This window comes from Chelonus insularis, unplaced genomic scaffold, assembly GCF_013357705.1.
Source record: "Chelonus insularis isolate UGA/USDA-ARS -01 unplaced genomic scaffold, ASM1335770v1 scaffold_277_pilon, whole genome shotgun sequence".
In the NCBI taxonomy this organism is placed as follows: domain Eukaryota; kingdom Metazoa; phylum Arthropoda; class Insecta; order Hymenoptera; family Braconidae; genus Chelonus; species Chelonus insularis.
Genome location: NW_023276791.1, coordinates 2,069,860 through 2,092,343, shown reverse-complemented (window position 1 = coordinate 2,092,343; position 22,484 = coordinate 2,069,860). Strand labels below are relative to the sequence as shown.

Below are 22,484 nucleotides of genomic sequence, written 5' to 3'. Positions count from 1 at the left end.
GAATTTCAAAGTCGAAAATGCAAAGATTGAGGTGGCATTCGCCAGCTGCTGCTAAACGTGAATGCTGCAGTCGCTAGCAAGAAAACAGGACGAAAGAAAAGAGAGAGGAAGAAAGAAGGAAAGAAGAAAACAGAGAGGTAGGCCGCGTGGCAGATTGGGTGGGGATGAATCGTGTAGGCCGATCGGCTGCTTGCCCTTCGCTGCATGTTCTCTCTCGGCTTCAGTCCCTCTTTTTCTACCGGAGTTGACTCCACGCGCTTTACTTCTTCGTACTTCTAGTCCTCATCATACCGGTGTCTGAAGTGGCATCCACATCATTCAGAGTATATAATCGCATGGCCTTCTTATTTGCGGCCAGGAAGAAGACGAAAGGGTTAATCTAGACACAAAGAAGATAAGAGGGAACACAAGTCATTAACCGATTCCCCCATCGCAGTGGCATGCCAAGTATTTGCAACTGCAGAAAATAGACGTTGGCCATTCAACAATAATTGAAAAATATTCCTTTCTGTTTGGTGAAATCAAGAAGCTTTGGTTGAAGTGGCGGTAAAACTGTTATCCAGTCGTGCTCATGGAAACAAGGCCCACAGACGAAGGATAAATTATTTTTGAGTGCTGATAGTGATTGATAATAAATCATATAAATGAGTTATTATTGAAATGCGGGTGTTATGAATATCTGTAGATAATGATAATATGATATATAAAGTGTTTAAGTGAAAGTGAAGGGGATTTAAGTGAAAAATAGTGAGTTTGGGAATGAGGAGACTGACACGCAGGCGTAGAAGCCTGACAGCATTGACTGCGATTATGGGACGTCTTGGAAAATCAACTCAAGGATCAACAAAACCGATATTTAAGGTCCATTATCGCAAATTAGTGGATGAATATTCGCATCAACAGCAAGACCAGTTAAAATTTATGCCGGCATTGCCTGACTATATGTCATACTGCTGCTGCCGTTGTGGACACATGCAGAAGCTTGAAGTAAGACGATAAATCTACTACTGGCGTTATAATTCTATTTTTTTTTTCTTTTATTCCTTGGTTCCATTACGTTCCTTCAGCTTTCAGTACAACGTTCTTCCATTTCCAACAGTTGTCCAACGGCTCGGTATTTCCTACAAGAGTTTTAACGTGACTTGAGCGCAAAAATTCTTCCTCTATAAACTTAAAAGCCTCTAAAACCTCGTCTTTAAAAATTAATTGCTAAATAAAAGGTAGAAAAACGAAACGTTTAAGGAAAATATCCTCTTACAATGTGAGACATGGATATTTTATGGATTTCTCTGTTAACGCGAAGCAATTATCGATCTTGCAAGAAGAAGAAGAAGAAGCATGATCTATCAAATCGATAGGAAAAAGGTGGCTTGGTAAACCAGTGAGGTGAAGCATGAACTTGGGGTAGGGGAAAGGCTTTCGGAGTAAAAGCGACTTAGCCTGTATAGTACTCCTTGGAGGAGCCGCAACGGCTATCTAAAGAGAAGGGGGAAAAGCCGTGGGATCGGACGAGCGCATTCCTTGGGTCCTTACCAAGCACTCGCTCGTGGCACACGAGTAGAGATGCCTGCGACTTCTCTTGCCCCCTTCCTACCTTCTCTTCGTCCCGACTTCTCTCCTGTGTCTATGTACTCTTTTTTATGGTTCTGTGCGCGCCTGCATGGCACAGATATCTTTACTTTAATGTGCAGTAAATTTTTTAAGGGCTTTTAGAACAAAAAAAGGTAACTTTATTTTTGTTCGAAAAGGTGGCAAGTTAAAAAATAATCAATTATTCTGAAAATTATGGCTGAACTGTTTCTAGTTTACAATGATGTGAACATAACTTTTTTAACTGTTAGCTTCTTTCAGCTGAAAGAAAATGATTCCAATTGTTTTTTTTTTTTAAATTTATTATTAGCATTTAACTGTTTCCTATTGCAGAAAATCAGTCATTGATGATTGCAAGTTTCTATTATGTAGGTCGTTTCTTTCATTGTCTTTTCATTTACCGACACTCTGAATAAATAACAGACATTTACATGAAATAAAAGACTGAAGATTTATATTTTTTTTTATCTTGGAGGTAATTATTATTACTGTAATTATGATAATTACTTACTCCATCATCTTAATTAAATATTTAGTTTATTTTTCTCTACAACAAATTTTATGTTATAAAAAGAACCGTTAATTTTTTGAGAAATCATCGGCTGAGTCATCCTAAAAATAGTAATTTAATCAGTCAATTTATTTTAACAGTAAATTTAATTATTCATTAATAACTATACTTTCAATAATACTAAATTACATGTAACAAAAATGTTTTCTAATGCAATTCAACCTTATTGAAAGTATTTATTTAACTTTCTCTAAACTGTTGATATCGACTCCAAACAATCACCATCAATGTCACAAAATATTATGCTGCAAAACAATAATTATTTTGAAATAATATGATACTTCAACACTACTAACATTGAGATAAAGAAAAATGATTATAATTACTTGGAGTTAAATCTAAAGTCACTACAAAAAATAGCTCATCTTCGTGAGACTTGTTAAAGGTTTGAAGTCTTCTCATTAGCTGACATGTTGTGACACATAGATAGAAAATAGAAGATGTAGAGTAAAATTCCTGGTGCAGACTTCTACAAAGAATTACTATTTTCATTAATATCATGATAAAATAACAAATATTTTCACACAAATGTCATGGATTACGTAAATAGTTATCAGTTACCTGTAGTGATGCAGCAATCGTTTCAAAAGTTATAAACATTCCATAGATTATTAACATAAGTTCTTCTATATATACCAGAATTTTATTTAGTGGATTCAATACTTCCACCAAAATTGCTGTAGAATATGATAACTTTGCTTGGTATCAAATAAAAATAATTGTATCAATTCCATCAGACAAATAGATTGTTAATCAAAATATATCAAGTATGAAGATTAAAATAAGAAGCGGTGATTATTGAGAATGAAAACAATTTATTTAATTAGTTTAATCATTTTTTTATTGAATTAACTTTTGTAATTTAAAGCTACAGTAAAATTATATATATTCTTTGGATTCCACGTTACATGTAAACAGGAGTTTCATACAATTTACAAGACATTATTTCTAAAGATCGACTAGAGATGATGTACGCTGAAGATATTAAATGGAAGACTGAAAAAATAAAATTCATATTATTCAGTGAAACTCTTGGAAGATGAAAAAAATGGTTGCACTTAATACTCTAGGAATTTAGATAATATTTGAATGGAGTACTTACTTAATGGGAAGAGTTCGTTTACCATTCCAAGAAAAACCCACATATTTGAAAGATCTCTTATCAAAAGCATCATAATCACTCGATACATGAAGAATATTGGCAGGTATGTTAGGTAAGGTAAAATAAAACCATGTAAGTTCTAAAAGTAAATGAATAATCATATCTGTTTTGACTTGGACACTATATGAATTAAATTCATTTTTGAAGAATAATAATTAATTACCTTCATTGTTCCAATAAAAGCAAGCCAAATCAAGAACATACCAACGCTTGATATAACAATACTAATAACTGGTGATAATGGTTCTTGAGGTGCAGACTTTTCAGATGTGAGTAGCTCCCACACAACGGAGTTTACGTAGAACATCTATTATCAAAGAAAAGAAATTGACTAACGTCATTGAATTTATATATTTATACTTGAAGATACATTTTTGATACGTATTGAATGAAATTAGCAGCAGGAAATGTTAGCAACGTATGGAAGTACAATGCAAGTGGCAATATTAAAAGATGAGTGTTAGTGTTGTTTCATTATTGATAAATAACTTTAATATTTACCAAGTCTAATACCAAGATGAACACGCATGCACAGGATAAATTCCAACCAAAAAACTCTCTTCTTGAACTAGACATTGTTTTTGAATATTTGATATTTTTAACAGCACGTAAAGAATAAGTGAAGAAATTATTTAACTACTTTCTCTTGAAGTACTGTAACTCAAGTTGAGTTCACTGGAGTTTAATATAAACTAACTAAAAAATAAATTTTTGTAGAATAGATAACTCATTAAAATCTACTTAAACTAGTAACACCAATGTTCTAATGATAGTTTTCATCATGGTCATACTAGCTGATAAATATTTCATTATAATTGATAACGAAAAAATTTATTATCACCATATGTTTATATATTTTCTATTACTATAAAAAAATTTTCTGATAATCAACTATTTTTAAAACAGATATTTTTTCAGCTTTACAAATCCAAGTTGATTATTTAAATAAATCCTTGCTCTGAGCATGGGAATAATAGCAAAGTAATTTCGTTGAAATTTTTTGGATATTTTTCTCCAAGCTACAGCAGAACCATGTGTTGTTTTCTGAATGTTGAGCAACGTGAAATTAAGTTGTCGAAATAAGCAATTTTCTCCAAATAAAATATACGAACGTTCCACTGATCTAATCCCTGAAGCATTACGAGAAAATTTGTAAATTCGACTGTCGATTCCTTGAATTCGCATGGCTGCAAGCCAAGAATTTGTCTAGGAATGCACATAGTATGCCTATCTCTCTCGATTTCACGACTATTTCGAGAATTTCTAAATGTCCCTCTCTGCAGACCGTGACTCACAGTCAGCAGACGTCGCTTATACATGCAACAAATCTCTTTCCAATGGACTTGCGTGAAAAAATAAACGCCCGTCAAATTATACCATCAGTTTAAGAGTTTGAAGATGGTCCGTAGCTAACTGTGTATACTTTTTAAAAAATTTTTCACGTTTATTTTAACATCTTATTCCATTTTTTTTTCTTCCTTATTACTACTTATTTTTTCTTCAGTTTTATTATTATCATTATTATTATTACTATTCTAGAAATTCCTCTAGTAGACATAATAATTACATGACTTTACATTCATGAATGAAAATTCTTTAAAAAAAAGGGTCATTAAAGGCACAGCTGCGTGTAGATTTGATTTAGATAATCACGACCATGAAAAGGGTCGGTGCAACGTGTTAGATTATCTGGGAAAACAAGGCATTTAATGTGGCATTTAACTTTTTTAGCTTATCTCAGGAAGTTTCTCATCAATTATTTAAAAAAACATAAATTTTCATTTGGTAATTATATTTCTCATCAAAGTTAATAATATTAATGTCAACGCTGTTATTAATCATCAAGAGTGATCGTTGAATCTCTAATTACAACTTGTATCTTATAATATGAGTATCAAAATTCACTCATAATCAATAAAATTTTTAGAACAGTAGCTAATTTAATTCACCATCAATATTTGACAAAAATTTCTCAAACCAGAAGATCCAACAAATTCATAATTAGAAATAATTAAATAATTTATTGAATAATCAACATTCATTACTTTTCTTGTCATTTGAATTTAAACGCAAGTCAATAATAAATTCCAGTTGAACAGAAATGGAATAAAACCTTAATTAAATAATGCATAGCCATTTAAAAGTAAAAGACATTGAATGTGGAATAACATACCGTTGACTGTCGCGAATGAAGGCTGTGGTATTTTCTTTGACATGAATAGAGCATCAATTGACAATAAAGGCAGGCAGTTTCATTGTCAGGAGTCGGTTGATATACTAAGAATTGAGATAGAAATACAGAAACACGATCCAATAATCGAAGAATATGAACTCGAAGCTAAAAGACCGTAAGTTACACCTGGTTTAAAGATTTTCAATAACACATTAGCTTCTTTTCATGAATAAAAATACAATGCATAGTCAACTATGAACGTTTTTATGTTTTCTATGATGGTGCTGGTTGGACACCATCCCTTGAACTCAAGTGAGGAGAACGAGGGTTCATCAGAGAACTTTGGTAAAGGTATACGAGAATATAATTGGCACCACCCGTAGGTCAGATGAATGCAGGATACTCTTACCCTGGTATATATGGTCTTTTTCCCCTTCTTCGCTTATTCTTTGTCAAGTCGAGTTCATTCAAAATCTCTTGGAGACTCTTGCGCTTCAGTAAATAAAGAATAATAGATTAATGTTGAGGACGTATTATATGTGGTTTAGTGAATTTTTTCAGCTATCCCGTATTCTTTTTATCATTTTTCTTCCTTACCTTCAATGCCACTTCTTCTTCGACACATCGTCTGTAAATTCGTGCTTTGTCCTGGAGTGACACCCGCAGGGACTGTTCACTCCATCGTCATCCATTGTCACGTGTCTCATCGATATGTATTCAACTTTATACTGAAGAGGTTCGCATTGTTGCTGATCTTGGGTTGGATAAAATGTACAATATCTCAGTAGCTATTTCTCAAAGCTTTTTAAATGTTATTATGATGTATGATACTTTCTTTAGTCACCGTGAAGATCAAGATGGTTAATGACTTGGCTTTCTGTTGGACGCGTGTCAAAATATCAAACAATTATGTACTTAGGTACTTTCCTCTCTCACTGTTGTATCCATTCTTTCTCTTAGATTTTATTAAACTGATAAATAAATTTATCTTATGAATAGCATCTAATGTAAAAGAAATATTTTTATTTGAGGAATGTAAATATTGGCTAATTCATACAAGGAAGTGAAAATAAAAATGAAGGAACAACACTGTGGGATACCTAAAAGTTTGTATGGAGATTAAATAAAACACCTGTGTTTTGAAGGAAAAGAGCATTTCTTCCGGGAAAAATATTTATTTACATTAAATATTTTCTTAGATAAAATAAAAACCTATTTATGAATACCATTGTCATGATGCTCCAACTTCCTATTCTGCTTCAACTCCGCCTACAAGTATTTCAGATTTCTCTGAAAATAAAGGTTGATCGTTTGTGGTAAATAATATTTTCTTATTTATTTAGCTGGTTTATGAATACAGATATTCATTATTTGTACACCTTTCTACATCAAGAACTGTTATTTAGCATATTATGCAACTAATGGGAAAAGAGAGTTGAGAATTATTAAAATGAGTGAATAAGCTAAATTTTATGCAATGTTGTAATTTCTGACTTTTAATTATTTTAAAAAATCAATGGATAATATATTAATAAATTACAGAGTACATATGTCGGTCATGCTATCAATAATCTGACTTGATATTACTGTTCTACCAATGTAATTACAATCAGGTAATTGAAACAGATATGGTTAGGATAGCAAACAATTAATTTACTAAACATATGTTGCTTCTGTTCTTTAGATAATGAAAAAAATTAGACATTTTGCAACATTATTGTAATTATTGTCTAGTAAATTGGAATTTAATAACCATCAAAATTACACAATCAATAAATATATTAATTTTAAAATCACAATTAATTTTTTTTATTAATTAAAAAATGCTAATATATTTAAATAATCAATTTTTTATTTATGGAGTAATATATTTTTGGTAGCTACTTTGCTTGTAAATTTTAATGTATGTTCAACCTTGAATACCATTACAGTTTATTTTTTAAATTTTAAATTCAATAAAATAATTGTCTTGTGAAATAAATCTTTTGAAAATAATCTTATTCTTACCACATCAATAAAAAATTTATTTATTATTGAATGAATATAAAACGCATTTATCAATAAAATATGTTAAGCGAAGTAAGAGAATTTGGTAATACCAGAGTGGTCATTACAATTCATTGTTGCTAAAGGTTAATTATTCCACTTGGAATTTCTGCTTCGTTGTTTCATAAAGTAGTTATTATATCAATTATTCATAAGCAAGTAAATGATAATGAAAACGTACATAAATACGAAAACCCAAAACGTTTTGACTGTTGCTTCAAATTTACATTTTGTTTTCATTCCAATCTCAGGATTGACGATGAGCTTTTGTGATTTTGTGGCCTCTTGATAGAAATCCCTGATAATATAATAGTAATAAACTCAATTATAACACTGTGTACAAACTCAACAGCCAACATTATATTTGGTATTCATTGAGTTTGGATACCGAGCAATATCGTACAATTAGCTGAGTAAATTTTCAAGTAATTCACCAAGATACTTGAGATAATAATTTAGCCTCGCGAAATTAAGGCGATTAATATTGAAGATCGGAAGCCCAGAGATGAGAAAGTAGCTGAACTACTCTTGAGAAACTATCATTCGTCAGAAGAGTGCGATCGATAAATCAAAGTATTCATAGGTCATTAAGTATCTCTTCCACCTCGTGTCTGCTGGTTGTATTAATGCCCCGTCCATTAATGGAGAAGCTGTAATCAGACAGATACATCCGGTTTTAAATCTCTGTATTCTTGTCGGTTTTTATTATCGATCCTACTGTATTTATAAAAATGTATGGACTGCAGGGCAATTAAGGAATTGCTAGGGAAAAAAATTCCCTTTATTCTTTTTAGCATCTCAATAATTCTTCTTAATGATAAATAATATAATTATGAAAAGATTCAGGCATTGAAAAAAAATTCCAACAGAAGACTTCATTATCAGAAATATTCCTCTAATTAACAGCTGCTTGTAAAAATTTTATTTGATTTTTTTTCTTTTTATTTCACATTTGTTTTGTTTTCTATTTCTTTTTATTTAGATATATTTTAATTAGAATGTTAACAATAACAAACTCAGTTTTTATTTTTTTTATAGGATTTATTTTTTATTATCAATTAGATAAAATAATTTTCATACATCAAACATTCGGTGTCTTCTGGTAATTTCTATTTCTTTGTAGCGACTGAACACAATGAACATCCAACCAATGTAAAAGCTAACTGGAACATTTTTAATACCATTTAAGTTATTGATGAATCATTAGAAATTATTTAACTATCAAATTTGAATAATTACTTTCACGTATTATAGTATCTACAGCACCCATTAATCTTATAAAATAAGACAATTCGGTGTAGTGAATTGCTCTGTCAATTCCTATTCCAAATCTATACATATCATTCAGTGTTTGTATCACGAAAAAAGGTATTATTAAATGATGATTATTCTGAAAGAAAAAAATATTCCATTCTAGTCAGGTAATAAAATTAATTCATTTGTTCATGCAAAATAATTTTTCTATGAAGAGGATTTTTACCTGTATTGATCCTATAAACGCCAGAATGATTGTTATAAGTTTTAAGGCAACAGTGATGATCATGAAATAATATGTTACAAATGGATCTACACTTGGTAATATCAATACACAAAATACCATGTTGCGAATCTCTATCAACTAGACATTATATAAGAAATTAATTATTTTATATAAAATGCAGAGATCTAAAAACTTACCAATTTTAAAATAATGACAACATTGAATCCAGTAGTTAAACTCCAAAATAAAAATTTACCAACTCCTCTTGCAGTCATCGTAGACAATCGTTTTTAAGCTATACTCAATAAACTATCAACACATCTTTCTTTTAATATACACAAAAGGTTTTTTGATTGCTCGCCAAACGCATGAAGCCTTTCTTGCTAAATAGACTTTAAAAACAAAGCATTTTGCTGAAGCCATTTGGAAATGAAATAGAAATTTAACTAAAAATCTTGATGAATTTAAATATTTCAATATTTAGTGTTTACTGAGACAAATACTTTATTAGACTGAACACAAGAAGGTATGATAATATGTAGCTTATCATTGAAACACTTCATTGATATACATTTGGGTATTTTGTAAACAAAGTTTTTGGAAATAAGTAGCTCAAAAAAATTAATAGTTATCAATTAATGACAAATAATGATAGCTTAATTATGCTAATGAAGCTAGAAGTGTTCTAAAAATCTAGAAAAAATTCTCAGTAAACTGTTGGAATACTAATTCGTCCATTCTTGATCGTTGATAAATGAACAATTTTAATAATGTATAAGTTTGACTAATTAATTTCAACTTTCCACTACTTGAAAGGTTTTTAACATTTTTCTAAAAAATTTGATAAAAACTTAACGGATTATACTTGGAAGAATCAGATAAATACTTATTTCTCACAACACTATAATGAATTTAAAAATAGAAAAGCCATTTAATTTCATAATTTATTCAATTCATGTTTTCAATAAAGAACAATTGTGTAGTAAAATTTTTTTCTGTAATGATAATTAATAGAAGGTACATATAATCAGCATATTAACAATACACATAGCAAGAAGCGTTAATGAAATTACAGTTTATATCTTATTCGTTAGGCATACATGCATTGTTTCATACTGGCAATTCAACCGCGGAAACCATGTTCAAGACCACGAGGCCAAGCTCATTGTCCCAAGCAGTTGGAACTAGCCACAAGATTCTACGTGTTCTTTCTCTTATCTCTTGTCTGCCTTGCAGCTACTTCTCACTCTTTCACAATGAATTATTGTTAATATAATTCATGGTTAGGTTGAGATCACGTGAAGAGATTGTCCCGATTAAATCCATAAATCTCGTATTGCTTGTCAATTACTTGTTCGAATTAAATTGAATATTCATAAAATAAAAATTCATGTGTATTAATTTTTATGAAATTTTTGATTGAAAATACATATTTGAATGCTAATAATGGACCAGTCATTACCAATTTCACCATGGCCACCCTTCGAAAAATATCGAGAAAAAAAAGAAAATAACTCATAAATGTAAGGTCAGAAAAGCAGTAAATCGTTCAGGACCAGTCATCTTCTTGCAACCGATGCAATTAGCATCGAGCGTACAGAATCTTACCAGTGTATATGTAGATAAGTTTTGCCGTAGTTATATGAGAATCAGGAAGTCTCTCTCACGAGTTATTACTGCATTCGTAAATCATCATTTTTATCAAAAATAATGTTGAAATTTTTTAATAAGTTTATATTACCATAGTTGTTAAATTGAGCCTATTGCTATCTATTACTGCAACTTGCATTAATGTCATTAATTTATATTGAGAAATAAAAATAAATAAAATCAAGTCCAGATGATGTTTCATCTTCTGGTTTCATTTCCTGAGTGTAACCACTTGTAACATCAACGTCTGTCGCCCAAAGAGAATGAAATGAGTAAGAATGAAATACGAAACGTCGTCTGGTTTCATTGAGGATGCAAATGATTGGTTCTTCTTCATTTTCTTCATCATCTTCTTCCATTTCTCATGGTGTTAATTGCTGATCAAAGTAACGAAGCTTAGCTTTATCTTGGTATCTCTTTGCCATCTCTTATTGCTCCGCCACTAATCTAACTGTAGATATTCTGCTGAACTTAGTTTCCATCACGTCGATCAAAGGCTGTGAAAAGCTGCTAGTCAAACAATTTTCCAGGTTTACACGCTCGGGCTGAGCTTACTTGCGCCACACAGCCATCGTCAAGTCGTGTAAATCGAAATTGCAAGGTGGAAACTCAAGTGATGATGAATCACTTGACTTTGAAGGATGTTGATGTTGGTAATAATGATGCAAAAAGTTGTTTGAAGATTGGATATTTATTATAATGAAATCCAGTGACTTAGACTGATGATAATGAAGATTTTCTGTTTATAAATTTTTTTTATTTATCCATTTTTTCCACTTGTCCTCCTTTGTCTTTGTCAAGTTTAAGAAATATTGTTCTAACAACTGCTGCAATCCCTCCATCACTTCAGTTCTACTAAAACTTTAGTAGACACACATCGGACGTGACATTGTCACTATCGTTTTATTTTTACCCTCCAGTCTGTGTCCTAAGGAGTCCAATGACCGTTTCAGATTGAAAAGGGTGAGATTGGAAGGACTCTAGTACACAAAACATAGAGTTATACTATCGAACAACGCTCGAGATAATTGAAGGAAGTGAAGGAGAGTACGAGGCCAAGAGGGCTGAAGTTTCTGGACATTTGGAAACGGGAGAGATTGAGACTCAAGTGCCAGAAGTTGGTAAGGGTGATATTGGAAAAACCTGGAGAAAGAGAGCACGTGGGAAGCATCAAGAGAAAAAATAATAAGACTTTTGAAACAATAAGTAGAGAGTCTAAGAGCTACTGGGAATGAAAAAAAACCATTTAGCTTGAGAAATGGCAAATGTAAAAAAGGAAAAAGATAATTCGAGTATTTCTTTCTTCTCTCTGTTGTTGCAGTGAGAGAAAGAGAAATCTAGAGGAATGAGAGATATGACCGTGACCGCGTGGTATGTGAGGAATGTGGCCCGTCACGGCGAAGCGCAAAGCCCACGACTGCCGGCACATCTTCTTGGTCCACACACCGACTCTTCTCTTCACTCTCTGCGCTTCTCTTCCTTTTTTATTTTATCTCTTAAATTCGATCGACCAATTGTGCCACACCTTGAATGACATAAAGAAGACACAAATCTACAAATTTAAACATTTATCAGACAAGAATATCGAAAAGTTTCTGCTAAAAACATTTTTAATAATTCCTTTTTTTTTTTTTAATTATCAGACACATTTACATTAGGATTTTTCTAAGATTATAATGAAATTAATTTAGATTTATTTAAATATTTTAATAAAAGCTATTAAAAATTTATCTTAATCGTGTTTACACTCAACTTTATTCTTTTATATAAATTTACAACTGTTTTACTACCATATTTTTTTCATCATTAAAATTATTTCTGAATTATTTATAATAATTTTAAGGTTGTTCAACTTATTGTCATTATTTTAAATGTTTAATGTTAGTATTGATAATTTTAATTAATCATGAAAAATGATGAATCAAATAACTTACATACTATTCAGTCAATTGATGTTAAATAATTGGAAGTAAGATTTCGACAATGACTTTTAAAACTTGATTAGGCCAATGATATTTATTATTCACAACAATACAAGTCTTTAAAAAAATATTCAGAAAAACAATTAATCATCATCATCATTATTAAAGCAAGCTGCAAGTTTTATTCTTCAAAAACAGTGTCTAGACTTGAGAGAAAAAAATTATTTTAAAACATGAAATATTCTAGGTAAAAAAGAATGTTAAAATAAGAAAATAGAAAAAATTAGAGTTGTTATAATAATAGTTATAGTAAGAGATTGTGATTAGACAGGTGTTTCAAAACTTAGAATTACACCTGTCCCTTTTCTCAAGGGATAAGAAACATCTCAAAAACGTTAGAGGAGAAAAAGAGTAATAAGATGAACGTAGGAGAAAAGTAGGTGGGAATCACGACGAATTACTTGGCAGATCTTCTTCGGAAATAGATAATCAATCTGAAAGGTTCAGCTGCCACCTGCGGATTCTAGTGAAACCTTGGCTTTTTTCTTCCTCGTCATGGGGTGAGACGAGAATTCGACGTTCTTATATAAGGGAGAGATAAACTCCTTGGAAACAGCTGGATGTTTAATGGAGTTTGTTAGTGCTCACTTAATTATCATTTTGAAACGCGCCAAGGGTTGCTACAGAATTATTCATCTACTGTTTAAATTAGAAGACATCTTCTAAACAAGAATGTATGCATTCTCTGCTTGATGAGAGCTTAAGCAATTGATGTATTTTTTTTATCACTTTTATTAGCATTTTAACTTGATCATTTAAATACAGAAAACTATCTATAATGGAATCTATTATATATTTTTAATGCTCCTATTCATTCAGCATATCTTGAGAGGTTTCACCTGCATCTACCTGAAAAAATAAATAGAGGCTTTTCCATCAACAAACCCACTATTATGATGAGTCAAACATTTCTAATTCTTATGTAAAGTATTTGAGTTGGTGAAGAAATCGAAAGTTAAAACCTACTATTGACTTTGACTTTGCTTTACACCTGCTTAAAGCTTAATACAATTGAAATGTCTTCAATTGTCGCTGTATTTTATTCTTCGTATTTTTTAAAAATCTTTTTAATGTCAACGAAAAAAATGAGTGTACTTATAAAAAAGTTACCAGACCACGATGTTGTCCAATGATAAATTGTGTCGTTGACACTATGACTTGGTTTTTTATCTTGCAACTCTAGCAACTTGAAATCTTAGTGGGTCTTCTTTAGCTGCAAGGACCCCCACGACAATCCACCGTGAGGATACCCTCAAGGGAAGCAACGAGGTGAAAAGAAGCTGTGACTTTGTTCCTCAAGATAATAAATATATCTGGATTTCTTTTCCCAGGCTACTGCAAGAAGGTGGACTCTCCCTCGACGATTATTCACACATGACCAGAACCCAAAGGAAAATAAGATAGAAAGAGAAAGTGTAGATTTGATTTTTTTAATTTCACTGAATTCTCAAGAGATTAAAAAGTAACAAGATTTGATGTTTTTCGCCCACTTCATGCTATTATTTATTATTATTTGGAGCAGTAAATCATGCATTTTAAAGGGTCCTGTAACTTCTGTGTTAGACAATAAAACAGCGATAAAATTTCTTGATAAATAAATGAATGTAAAAAAAAAAATAGTTTACCAGTTCTTATGCTCAAAGTAAGGTCGTTAAATTTTTTAGTACTTTCTAGAATTTTAGCATTTCGCACGACACTTTCTCAGCTGGTGGTGTTTCTTATAAAGTTGTAATTCTGATATTTCAAAGATTCAGCAGTAGATGGTAATACGTGACTCCACGGTCTTGTATGATTTGATAGCAACATCTTTCTATGAAGAGGGATCCAATGCATTCAGATATGTATTAAAGATATCTTATTGTAAATTACATTTCTAAGAAGGGCTAAAAAACTGCAAGTTTTTCTCATCCATAAACAGGCCGACATTAAATTTTTCCTCTGGTCGATTTTGTTGTAAAACTCCTTGTCCTTTCTTTAATAAAAAAATGAGGTAAAAAAGATAAACTTGGTATGAATCCCAACGGTTTTCTCATTCTCCATCGAGTTCTCCGGTTGCTCTTTTTCCATCTTTTTCTTCTTCAAGTATATATAAGAGGGAATCTGGTTGTGCCTTGCAGCCGAATGTATACTGCAGTTTTCTCTCAATACACATGACGACATATATACAGGTACGCTAGCCAGGAAACTTTAATGTTTCAGTGAGTGTATATCCCTTGAGGATAAAAGAAAACAAGCATAAGAATACGGTCATAGTAAAAAACTTTATGCAGGGTATCCTTTAAGAATAAATCCCAGTGCAACGCGATTCGTTAGTATACACATCCACGTCTCATCTTGATCGTCATCAGACAGGTATAGACAATCAAACGCCGCTGCTTCCATTTAACAATCGTCTTTCTCGTAAATCTCTTACTAACTTCAAGTTCTTGACAACTTCAACAGATAAATTATTGCCAAGTCATAGTAAAAAAATATCTAGATTTCTATCAACTATCACTAATGCTCAATTGACTTTCAAACACTTGTTTCTATGGTGCACTAATGAAAATTTATTCAACAACTATGGAAAGAAAATGATAAAAAAAATTGTTAACTGATTCAACAGATGTAATTGCTCACCATTGCGTGATTTATAATGACTCGTACTTTACGACGAATCTGTTATTTATGTATCACATCGTGAATCTTACTTAACAATTAATCATTACATATTTTTTTCTAATTCCCATATACCATTGGCTATCGATTTTATCCTTACTTTTGCTATAGCCAGAAATTAAGTCTGCTTATCCTCAAACCTGTTTCCATAGGGTTCCATGACCCATTAAATCCATTTCGTAAATAAATCCGTGCGAGAAAAACGTGAGCAAACGATCAAATCGACAGGTTAAATTTTTTTTCTTTTGACACTTGAGAATTCCACCCTTCAACTAAGAAAACACCAAGGGGATATTTTCAGCTTTGAATAATGTTTACCCAATTGATCTAACTGAGGGGAAAAATGAAATTTTTAGTCAAAAACATGTTTTTGAATAATCACTTCTTTTTGTTTAATAATTCTTCTCTTTACTTATTATATCTCAAATTTGATCTAGAAAAAATCATAGCCATGTATATCCAATTTAGATTTAATGGAGTAAGAAGCTGAAAGGAGCTAGTTCGATTAAAGAAAATTGATCTGGTTTATCTAGAAGATAATTTTATTTGATTTAATCATGTCCATGACATAAAGCAATAATTATTATTGATTAATATTATCTCTTGATTCCATCACTATTAACGGTTTATCGAGTCATGGTAATATATATTTATTTATCAGTTTTTTTTGTTGACTATCAATATTTCAAAGTCCCCTCTTTCTCATCTAAATCTCTCTTATAGCAGTGAGAACATGTTCCCAACACATTTTTCAAATGTTTCTGTTGGATATTATTTACATAAATTTTTTTTTCCTAAAAAAAAAAGAAAGAAAAAATTAAAAGTTTATAGCACAAGTTTTTTCAGTATGATGCACTTGATGAGATGGGGTTTAATGAGAGGTAGAGAAAAATAAAAGTTTTATGGAGTAAATTTTAGCATTTCATTTTGAGAATTTTCATCACGAAAATGCAATTGCAAAAATGCATCTGGGAAATTTAAAGTATTTTTTGTCACAGGCCTCTCGAGGTCAATTTCAACGAACAATCTTTTAAAATCACCGTGGAATATAACGATCGATCTGATATGGGAAGCATCTAGGGATTCCGTGATAAATTCCATCTTCTCTGCCTAGATATAAAATATGAAAGTAAAATGTTGTGGTTGATAAAGAGAGAACAAAAGACAGTGTCTTATGTATATATACATAGTCAAAGCATAAACCCTTAATATAGTCTTGAACAAGAATGCAAGCACATCTTTTATATTTATTGGCAAAATCAGGAACAACGAAGCAAGACTTCATTCTTACTAGACTATTACTTACCTTCCTCTAATTTTCTTGACGTTGATATAATCACGAACATGCTACAAAATTTCCTCTTTACTTATCCTCTTCATGCTTATACTTTTTGTCGATATACAACCGGTTTTTAGAATATTAGTCGTCGCCTCAATTAACGTTATCATCGACTTCCTTCTCATACTTCATCTTTCCCACTTTTTCCACAATTAGTTGAGCCAAAAAAGTTATAGAATTTTTAAATCACCAATAATAAGAAATTGAATGACTTAAAATAACAGGAAGTAATGAGTATTGAATTACTTTGTTATTTTAAATAGTAAAAATAATCATCTAGAAAATTATTCAACATTTCTTCAAGGTAATTATAAAAAGATTAACCCCATAAACAGGAGATAAAGTTTCGGTTTAAAAATGGTCAAGAGAATTTCCAAGACAGGAGAGTGTGCATCACATCATTTGGTATGTAGATGGCAGTCTGACGGTATGTACCAAGGATGTTATGACTCCAGGAGTTATGAGACAACCGCCTGGCAGCAATTATAGCACATCCAGAGGAGCTTCTCCAATCGTCCTCTCTCCCTCTCTTCTATCACTCCTCTCTCAGTTGGCCAATGTTAGCCGTAATTGAAATATCTCGATCCCCATTTCAACTCGGTCTTAAGACCGCAAACCATGAAATTATTCGAGCCAGCGATTTACGCCTCTGATACCAGTCCTTGTGTCCATGTCTACCTGTTTCAATTTGCCTCTCTGATCTCATTTTCGTTAATCCTTTGACGTTAATACTTTTGTCTTCATTTCATTATTACTTGTCAACAATCAGTCATTGAATATATCTTAATCAATTAAACAAGCAAATGAATTCAATTGAAATTCAGTGATGCTGTTACAGAGATAAATTTTCTCAGCTTCTGGTCAATCTGAGATTCATCTCTGTCGTTTATTGCTGAATGATTATACTGTGCGTGACTTGACACACAAGACAATATATCTGTCACGCACGCGTTTTCACTCAGTGAATAGAATGCCAAGAGGCACTTCATGCACTCTCTGATGGCATCCGCTGCATCCCATTAGTGCACAAAACACACATGTTACATATTTTGTGAACACACTTCACCCACGTGCCTAACAAAACCACTACTGTTGCCTAAATTACATGTGTCGAGCTAACGACCCAAGTTGCTTCGTATAAAACAGTCGATTAGCTGCCACATAATTTGCTTCTGTCTATCCACTAACTCTCGATAAAATATCTTCATCCTCTTACGAATATTGCATCGATTCAATTAGTTTTACTTTGATCAGTCGAGTTTAGCTAACTAATGAGTGTTTGATTAATGATCTAGTAATTGGAACATTTTAATTAATAATTTGATTTTAAAATTATCAACAGAGAGTAGAGTAATATGATCATATCAACTAATTGTGACTGCTGTTCTGTTATTTCAACTGAAACATAATTAATGTGATATAAATAGACATTTTTGAATTATTAAGAAATAAAAAAGAGATGATCTTATTAATACTCACGTAATTTCCTTAAAAAAAATTGTTTTAAATATTTATGAACAGAAATGACAAAAAAGTATCATTTCTCTATTTTTTCCTAAATTGTAAAAAACAATTGTTTTGTTAATCGATAAAATAAACATTCTGAAGAGTTGCATATCAATATTGTTTTTTGCTAATAAATCTTTCAAAAATTTGATTATTCAAGCACCAATAAATTTTTTACATAACTTATTATAATTAATTAAATTTTTGTATTGAATTCAATGTATTAATTACATGCAAAAATTCATGATTTTAAAATAAACTTTTATTGAATTAATATTAAGTTATTTAAATCAATCGAATTTAAACTGATCACAAATCTCTATAATGATCAATAAAATATCAACCATATTGCAACCTTTAAACATGTTTTTTATTGACTCACTAAAAATAATTTTAACATTAAAAAATTGTTTGCAAAGCATATATTCACTAACAAAGGTTTAATTATTAAATTAAACCTCCTCTTTAATTATCCTTCAGCAAGTGAATTTTGACAAAGTTAATTTTATTGAAATAAATTATTAAAGTGAATATGTTTGATAGGATATAATTAAAATTTAATTTATATTAAAATGGATGTTAATTCATTCCTACTATATAATTTGAAAATTCAGAAACTAGTCTCTATGTCTAGAGGAATTTTTTCTTTAGGTAGGTTAATGAATTAATGTAAATCAGGTTTTTAAAAGCAGTATGCTGATGAATGTAACACAGGTAGAATGGTCTAATTATAAAGAGCCAAGAGATATGTATATAATGCAACGTGGCACGCACATAAATTAATGCAATCTAAGCTTCAGACTTACTGTAGGTTCACATTCTCCCTTGACGTCTCTTATGAATATTGCCAATGGCAAGTGCGAGCATCAGGAACAACAGATGCTGTATATATGCCGTATGTGCCTACACAGTTATGTACATATATAATAACTAAAACCATGGATGTATTATATCATTGAAAATTTTTTTTACCTCTGATTGTTGTTTATTAGTGGACTATAAAATTATCATGATTCCCAGCTGTTATGCTATTATTATAATAACTTGAAGTTTACAATTTTTTTGAAAAGTTTATTCATTCCTACTATCATTCGTATGAATGAACCGTAGAATTAGCAAGTATGTGCTTACGTAATTTTTCTCTTTGAATGTACTTGTTTGAAATGCACTTTATAATCATATGCATAGCACACTCTGACACCTACAATTACTTCAAACAATTACAATGGCATCATTTCGCTCATTGTTGACTTTTTTATCGTAATTTTTTGAAATTCGAGTAATTGAATGTTTAAAAACAGTAGCTTTCAGTCCAAAGTATCATTGAATGTCGCTGAATATGGTGATTATTTTTGGACAAAGTGTGAAATTCCAAATCACGGATGATTCGTTTAAATTGATTATTCGATTTTTCAAACCATTTAAAAAATATAAAATAATACTGGAATGGTCTCGAATAAATATTTTTATTTGAAAGCTGAAACGGAAACGTGATAAAAAAAAAAGAAAAATTGACTGGTAGAATTTATTTTCTCTATATTGACCATTAAAAAGAATAGAGAAAAATTTTGTTTATTATTAAATAATAATTTAATATAAAATACTAACCAGGATATTTGAATCTCTTCACAAATTTTATTATCCCACTTTGAATATAAAATCCATTCAATATTTAAATACGAAAACAAGGGCTTGGAGATCTTAAAGCTTCTATTACTGGATTTCGAGCAATCGAGACTTTAATTGAAACGAAGTGATCCTACAGTAGATTACTTCATCTTCCAGCGACATTCTTCCAGCCGGATTTAATCTAAGATACTTGTTTCTGTCGTCGTTCATCTTGAAATCTCTCTCAGAGAAATGAACATTTGTCGTTGGATATATATATCTTTCTATCTCCAAGTTGGCTGAAAAAGTTAAATATTAACGACAATTGTCATCATATGTAGATGAGCAACAGTTGGATTGCCTGCAAGTGCTTTGTTAGTACATTATTAATTCCAGAATGATTAAATTGTTTTCTCTATCATCAGAAAACGACAAAAGACACAATGAGAAGAAGAGGATGATGAGACAATAAAAACATCATTTAATGAGTTGAAGTCACGCAAAACTTGACGACTAAATTTTGAAAGTAGTTTGCAAGTAAAGACATCTTGAGCTCGTTAATGGATTTCAAGATAGTTTCGTAGGAGAGAAAATAACGAATCTTCATGTCTGACTGCTTTCTCTCTAGTTACGTCGTTTAGTATACTCTAACGATCTTAATTAACTTCTTTTTTCTTCACCAAACTAAAACTAACACAACATCCAAATCCGGCTGCGAAATATTTTTAAATTCATCTTTAAGTTGAGAGTTTGATATTTTTTTTTCTTCACGCCTCGTTGCTGGACTGAAAGAAATATTTATCAAAATTTCATCTGTTTTCACTTATCTTAAAAATACATTAATGGGAATCGGTTAGATATGTCAATTACTTACGGAAGTTATAAACATAGAACATCAAAATTTTATATCTCTTGTAGAATCACAAAATAATGTATTATATTACATATTTTATACCATAATATTTAACCCTATGGCCAGAAATGTTGATTATTGTGAAAGGTTAATTACATATTGATGTACCTATCATGTAGGTTTACAAAATAATGTTTGCAGAATATGTTCAAATATAATATGCAATTAATTATCTGTATAATACAACTCTATTATTATTTAAAAATATTTTTATTTTATTTTCTAAATACTTTACTACCTCATAATTTTATATTTAAAAAAAACAATGTTCATTTTGATTTTGATTAAGTAAAGGCAATGGATAAAACAATGGAACTAGAGATTGGATAGCTTGTGAGTCTTTGAAAATACTTGCAAAAATTTAGCTCACATGAATACAAAATGAATTCCACTAAATAACATCAAAAGTAAAAAGCATCGATCAAACAGGCAACTTTTGAAATTGGAAAAGTATACCATTTACAAAGAGGAAAAAATTTCCATCAAAAGTGGATTAAAATAGTGTAGCAGTAAGCGAGAACAGAGTTGGAAAAAAAAAGCATAAAAATAAAATAAAAAAAAAAATTACACTGGGTGGACGTAAATAGTAAAGAGCACACGTGACATTACGGAACGCACACATGGGTGACAGCAATGTGGCATTCTCAGTATCTCAACCGCAGTTCCGAGGCCACCGATCGGGTTTCGCTTTGCACTATATAGTCAGCATTGGTGAGGACAAAAGTCGCTGGACAGTTCATCCCTGTCATACTTTTTCTCTCTACTCATTCACTACACGACTACACTGTGGTTTCTTATTTGAAAAGTCAAAAATGACATGAACGCGCTATGCATCCGGTCTTTTGCTGTTTGTTTTGTATTATTCAATAAAGCCTTTCTCTTTCTTTATCCCATACCAACAGAGAATCTAATTTTACAGAGCAAAAAAATCACATTGCAAAAAAAAATATTTGATCACTGGCTTTTTTTTTATTTCTTTCCTAATAAAATAACTGATGATTTTATTTTTTTGATGATCCCAATAGATACTTATCAAATGTAAATTATTATTTTGCAAATAAAATAATTTAAAAATAATCCTTGCAATTAATCAGAATATTCAATGATTTCACGGTTGTTAAGTTAACGAAAGACACCAAGATCATTACCCTATTTTATATACATTGCTTCTTTGAGCTTTTATCTTTTTATTTACACATTGTGTCGGCTGTCTATTATGTGTAAATGTATGTAATATTATAGCAAGAGATGTACGACACTCGAAATACATGAAAGTCAAGTGCTATGAGCCGAGTGATACGTTCTGGTGTAATATATTCGCAGTGCAGACGTTTCGAGGAAAAGACCAACAGGATTGGAGAAAAGTGAAGAACTGCGACTGGAAAATCGTATCTATGTTCATACCCTATATGTTGGTGAGCTCTATGCAGACTTCCTGCCTTCTCCCATTTCGATTATATCCGGCTTAGGCAGCATTGCAAACCACGATGGAAAAGGCACAACATATATCAAATATAACATACTTTCTATCTACGTCCTACATGTGTCTCTTATGACATATATTCTTTAAGCCAGACAGAGGTTTAGTAATAGTAGTTGTACCTAAAGCTGTATACATATATGCTTTATTTTCGACCACCTCTATCCAATGCATCTATATTTTCTGGACAATTGCATTTCATCAATAATATTTCTATGATATTGAATTTTTTTTTATTAATTATATTTTTATTTTACATGATATAAAATATGTTATAGAGGATCGATTTCCATCAATTATTTTGCATTAATTGGAAATGAATTTGT

The 22,484-nt window shown here is 31.0% G+C and overlaps 1 protein-coding gene across 8 annotated transcripts in view; it reads left to right on the top strand.

The window, feature by feature from the left end:
* LOC118073177 (tensin-1-like) overlaps window positions 1-22,484 on the top strand; it is a 156,009-nt gene that overhangs the window by 126,465 nt on the left and 7,060 nt on the right. Inside the window, exon 1 of one of the 8 annotated variants that reach the window (XM_035093515.1) lies at window positions 228-987. The exons of the other annotated variants lie outside the window; for them this stretch is intronic. Within the exon in view, the coding sequence (XP_034949406.1) occupies window positions 760-987 (228 nt within the window). The 5' untranslated portion in view covers window positions 228-759. Of the gene's footprint in view, window positions 1-227; window positions 988-22,484 lie in introns of those variants that run through there. 8 annotated transcript variants of the gene reach the window in all.